This window comes from Phaseolus vulgaris, chromosome 9 (genome assembly GCF_051622355.1).
Source record: "Phaseolus vulgaris cultivar YP4 chromosome 9, ASM5162235v1, whole genome shotgun sequence".
NCBI lineage: Eukaryota > Viridiplantae > Streptophyta > Magnoliopsida > Fabales > Fabaceae > Phaseolus > Phaseolus vulgaris.
The window spans coordinates 4580646-4586645 of NC_143506.1; the positions used below are offsets into that span (position 1 = coordinate 4580646).

At 35.9% G+C, this 6000-nt stretch overlaps 1 protein-coding gene across 5 annotated transcripts; it reads left to right on the forward strand.

Moving 5' to 3' along the window:
• Positions 1 to 899: 899 nt before the first annotated feature.
• On the forward strand, positions 900 to 5027 carry BPC6 (basic pentacysteine 6). Of its 5 annotated transcripts, none has more exons than XM_068623793.2 (5): positions 1029 to 1178; positions 2212 to 2327; positions 3119 to 3162; positions 3324 to 3482; positions 3638 to 5027. In XM_068623793.2, exons 4-5 carry the CDS (start codon positions 3414 to 3416, stop codon positions 4580 to 4582), a joined length of 1014 nt encoding a protein of 337 aa, XP_068479894.2. In that variant the 5' UTR covers positions 1029 to 1178; positions 2212 to 2327; positions 3119 to 3162; positions 3324 to 3413; the 3' UTR covers positions 4583 to 5027. The 5 variants fall into 5 exon arrangements, with proteins under 5 accessions (XP_068479893.2, XP_068479894.2, XP_068479897.2 ...); XM_090295204.1 differs by lacking the exon at positions 1029 to 1178 and adding an exon at positions 1179 to 2107; XM_068623795.2 differs by lacking the exon at positions 1029 to 1178 and adding an exon at positions 1197 to 1906.
• Positions 5028 to 6000: the final 973 nt, after the last annotated feature.

Consider the following 6000-nt stretch of genomic DNA (forward strand, 5'->3'; position numbering starts at 1 on the left):
ATGAAATGATAAAATTATCCCAAAAGAATGTATTTTGAATTATTTTTTTGAGATATAAGAAAATATTTTTCAGAATGTAAAATGATATATTTTGGATTGTAGAATAAAAATATTAATGTATTTGGATTGTAGAATAAAAATACTTTTCGGAGTATATAAATAAGAATATATTAATGTATTTTGGATTGTATAATTTAAAGATAACAAATATTTTTTATTAAAATAATATATTTTTGCATTGTAATACATTTCTGAAATGCATTCTTATTTTAGAATATAAAATAAAAAATGTCTTTTAAAATATACAATCTAAAATAAAGAACAATTAAAAACAATAAAACTAAAATTTGAATTTATACAGAACTGCAGGTTTTAGAACATGGGGGATAGAGAATGCAACATTGTTAGTAACAAAACAATGGTTGAAGCAGAGAAAGAGAATGTGGAAGAGAAGAGCAGGTGAAAAGCAGAAATGGCGAGTGGTGGAAGCAACTGAAAATGTTTGTGATGAGATTGTGGTGGCAAGCAACAAGACCTGTGCCACTAACTTAAAGACCCATTCATCTTTACTTTCAACCAAACCAACCCAACAAATCACAACCCTAACGCACGTGCCCCGTGTCACACACCATCACATTTTAAGATAAGTTTCCCAGTTTTGTAGATTCAAACACATCACAAATATAAATTACATCGAATGGATGGATCAAAAACAATAATTTACACAACTTTAACTATGAAAAGAATAATTTCTTTGTCCGTATTAATTATTTGGCAGCATGGCCGATTTTAGCTTTCTTAAAGTCAAGATCAAAAAGGGTAAAAAAAACTGAAAATAATTAGAAAAGGTGAAAAAAAAAACCACAATAATAAGAACGCGGTAGTAAATAAATATGGATGTGCATCACTTGGATGGTTGAAAGTGGAAACACAAACAGGAACCGGTGACTTCATAACTCACGCATTTCGTTTTTTTTATTATTATTATTTTTTTTCTGCGTATAAGAAATGATAAAACCAAGAAAAAAAAGGAAGTAAAGAGAAAAATGTAAGTGGAGGAAGAGAAAGTGGCATCGCATAGGTACAGATACAGACACAACCGGGTAAAACCCCCCCACCCTAGTGCCGCACGATTTCTCTTTCCTCTCTCTCTCACTCTCTTTCTCTCTCTCTCTGAGGTTAGGGTTTCTTTCTTCGTTCATTTTTTCCAGTCTTTACTTTCGTTCTGCTATTTATCGTTAATTTATCTAATTTATCGCTGTTTTATCGTTCCGACCCAATCCACCTTCAATTTATCGCTTCGTTTAGTCTTTGACTTGCTTTGACTTGCTTTTTCCCACCTTCGACTATCCGAATCGTTGTGCATCCTCTGCTTTGGGTCTTCTCTTAAATAATTGATCACGTTCGCTGCAATTGCTTCTTCTAGATTTTATTTTTTGTTTATAGTTTTAGTCTTCCAGTTTTCAGTTCGGGTGCGACGTTTCACTGTATCGGAATCTGTTGTTGGTTGAAAATTTGGATCTTCAAACCGTTTTTGAGATTTTTGAGATCCAGGAACCGTGGCTTTAAAAAAAATTGTACGGAAATTAGTTTCAGTTTTGTTATTCATTGACACCCCATGATATAAGGAGGGGCTGTGGTAATAGATTTAGCTCTGTTTTTTTGCACAAACTTCTGGGGAAGAAAGTTAGAAGCCCAAATTAGCTTTTAGAGAAATTAAATGAGAGGCCTTTTATGAAAGTTGAAGCGTATAATTTTATTTTAGATTTTTTTTATGCTGGATAATTTGATTTTTGTTAATTGGACAAACTTCATTTATTTTACTTTCTTACTTTTCTTACATAAATATTTATTCAGAATTCCGTCCAAACAAGTGCTGCTACTGGTCTATGGGAATGAGCTTGTGGTGAGTGTTTTGGGTAGTTTGTCTTTGGTTAGAAGAAAAGCAAGTGAGAACGAAGATATATATTTATTGATATTCAGATATCATCTGGTCATGATATTCAGCTATATACTTTTATTGAATGTAGTGAAGAGGATTATAGTTTTGGGTAGTGAAAAGAATATCATCCACTTGACTATTAATTGATATCAAGTTATCCATCAGGTTATAAATGCGATTGCTTTTAAAAAAAAATAGTTTTGATGTACTTCATCGTATCCAATATGAGTTCATGAATGATCTCTTCTTTATTTAATTTCCTTTTGCAGTACTCTTCCACTCTGGTTTTTCATTTTTATTCTGTTTTCACGTTGCACTGGAGTACTGGATTGTTAATGAAGAAGTTTTTGTGTGGCTCTTTGCTTGACTCGTATTAGATCAGAAGGTTGTTATGTCTCCCTTCCCCTTGTTTATCTTAGATCTTTAAATGAACAATCAACACAGGATACTTTCGGATTTTGGATGAAAATTATTGTACAGTTTCAGAACAGTGCTTTTAAAACTTGCTTTTCATCAAATGTTATTGGGTTTTGGAGTTTGGTCCTCCTGTCATGGAAGTGCTGCTTGAAGAGGACCTTGATCATATGGTTGTCATCATTATTTCTGTGATATTTACCCATGCATTATGTGGTCAGGACATTATAATCACATTAGGATTCTTTCTATCCACTCATTTTTACCTCTTCCCCCTCTCCCAACATGCCTTATCTTTCTTCATTTGTTCTACCTTCATGTTTCTTTATTGCTTCCATGGAAGCTCTGAAATAATAACAATAATGACTAATAGCTTTTATATGATATTGTGGTAATTTCTGGAACTTAATATCTTTCTATTATAATTGCTGTAGTAACTGCCTACTACGCGGCTACCATTGATGTAGTTGTGGTAACCCTGCTTACTACATTACTACCATGTCTGCCATTCATATCCACCTGTTCCATTGTTTCCTTTTAAGGTTTTTGGAAAGTTCCAACTGTCTTTTATGCTTCAATGCAAGTATTTAAATCATACATGATGACCAATAGACTTCCCCTGCGTTGCCAAAGTTTCCCAGCACTATTTTTATCCCAGATTTTCTTGAAGCTGAATATTCTAGTCTTTTTATAAAGTGGCAGTTTGTTTGTAAGTTTCATTCGTTATTGCATGTGAACTTACTGAGATTCATTTTTGTATAGGTTTAATTTTGATCAAGTACCTGCTATCCCTATGTATAAGCATGGTAAGTATTTTAAACTTTGTGACATTCATTCTTCATGGCAGTTGTTGATCGAGTGATTCCTTCCTACCCAATACTCTGCACCCTAAGAAAGAAGAGGACCACATAGATACACTAACTATCCCAAGTATCTAATATAAACTGAAAAGTTTCTATGAATGCAGGACTTCTGGCATACTGTTGTTTGATCAATCAAGTTCCATATTGGTTGAGGAAGCCTAGAGTCCATATTTAGTTATTTGTTTGTGTTTCTGATGGATGATGCTGGGCATCGTGAAAATGGCAGGCACAAAGCCGATCAATTTAAATCTGCTCAGGGACAGGTATATTAAAATACATTTATTTTTGTTCATGTATAAATTCATCAACAAATTTACTATTCAATTTTGCACAAACAAAGAATTTGTAACTGCAGTGCGTTCTCACTATTAAGTAAGTTGCTGACTTTAAAAATATTTATCTCGATGTTGCGTTGCAGTGGCTGATGCAACATCAGCCTTCCATGAAGCAGATCATGGCAATTATGGCCGAAAGAGATGAGGCCATCCAAGAAAGAAATCTGGCCATATCTGAGAAGAAGGCAGCATATGCTGAGCGTGACATGGCATTTCTGCAGCGAGATGCTGCAATTGCAGAACGAAATAATGCAATTTTGGAACGAGATAATGCGTTTGCAACTCTTCAGTATCGAGAAACCTCGTTAAGTAGTGGCAGTATGCCATCATGCCCTCCGGGATGCCAAATTTCACGTGGTGTCAAGCATATACATCATCCCCAGCAACAGGTACACCATATACCTAACATGGGTGATCCTTCTTACAACACAAGGGAGATGCACACAACTGATGTCCTCCCCGCAGCTCCCATCACTTCTGAGGCTGGGAAATCAAGGCGGGCCAAGCGGCCCAAGGAACCTAAGTCAACTTCACTTAATAAGAAGACTACAAAAGCAGCAAAAAAAGTCAAAAAGGAGAGCGAAGACTTGAATAAGGTTATGTTTGGCAAGGCACATGAGTGGAAGAATGGTCAGGAAATGGTCAACGGAGGCGATGATCTTAACAAGCAGTTAGCAGTGTCTAAGGCTGATTGGAAAGGTCAAGACTTGGGATTGAACCAAGTGGCTTATGATGAGTCAACCATGCCAGCGCCAGTATGTTCTTGTACCGGGGTCCTTAAGCAGTGTTACAAATGGGGTAATGGAGGTTGGCAGTCCGCCTGTTGCACAACCACTCTGTCAATGTATCCACTTCCTGCAGTGCCGAACAAGAGGCATGCTCGGGTTGGAGGTCGAAAGATGAGTGGTAGCGCTTTCAACAAGCTGCTTAGTCGCCTTGCCGCAGAAGGTCACGATCTGTCAAACCCTGTTGACCTCAAAGACCATTGGGCCAAACACGGGACGAACCGATACATTACAATAAAGTAGATGGTGAGAAATTGATTCTGGAGCAGCATTGCATGAATAGAAACAGCTTTTAGTGATCAATCATCAAGTCGAGCGAGGGAAATAATGTCAAGTGTAAAGGTTATCTGGGAAAGTTTAATGATTATAGTATGCCCGTACCTATATTTAGAATGCTTAATGGTGCTAGATGTTGGCTAAACGAAGGGGTTGAAGAAATGTCTAAGTAATCAGTCATCCTTGCCATTTTTACCCATTTAATCGTCTGAGATGTTCTGGTGGCCCCGATGGCAAGTGTAAAATGTGTGCATGGTGGATAAATAGTTGTTAGATAGTCTTGATTAATCCATGTAGTTCTTAAACCCCAATAATTGTAGACTCGTGTCCTCAGTCATCCTGGAACCCTTTTCTGCTCTACTATGTAAAATCGACTACGTATGTTAATTATTTCCCTGTTTCATGTTTGTTATTTACCCTCCACGTTCAAACCTATCTATGATTACCACTTTAGTTTTTATCGGTGATTGTTACAGGAGGAAGCGAACATGAAGCAGATACCTCACTCTCGTTGCTTCATTAATGACTGTATTCCATGCTGATTCAAAACAACGTCAGAGCCGGGTTTCTCTTCCCAATTTTTTTTTAGGATTTTTTGTATTTCAAATATTAATTTTCATGAACTTTAATATAGCAATTGTCGAATACGTACACACACACACACACTATATATATATATATATATATATATATATATATATGATTACATAGTTTCTACACCTAAGAAATAATTTTAATTATACTCTCTTTTTTCAAGGCAACTCCTAACTATCTTTGTAAAATTTAGTTTGTAACTTTTTATAATTTTATACAATTTTCCCTTAAATGCTTATCTCATGTCTTAAATTTTTTGTTCAAAATTAGAGATAGATGTTCATTCATGGGTGAAAATTGAAATGCTTGCTAGTTTGGCTACAGTAGTTTATAAGGGTGAGCAAGGACCTTTCCAATGGCTTGGTTTTCCTTTTTTTCGGTCCTTTTAAGTTGCTGGAAATTCATATCTGCGTTACTTTTCCTAACTTCAACTTTCTTGCGTGCATGTAATCACACGCTACTCGTTGCGTGCACTTGTATGTGGAAACTGGTGGGCTCCGAAAATAGTAAATTAAAAATATTACAAGCACAGAAACATTTCGAGAAAACTTTAATACGATTTGACCTTATAAACAAATTCATTTGTGAATTTTCTGAGAACTGCGTGAAGGAGTGCTATGAGAAACTAAACATGCCCTTTTACAAGCTGTCTTCTTGTATTCAGCTTAACAGTGCGTGTCAGATTACAAATTCTCAGCAGCTACTGTGTCAGCCAGGGATAACCGTGAAACGATTGTTCTCATCGCCCACAGCACTGTTTAATCACACTAACAAATTCATTATGCATTGGG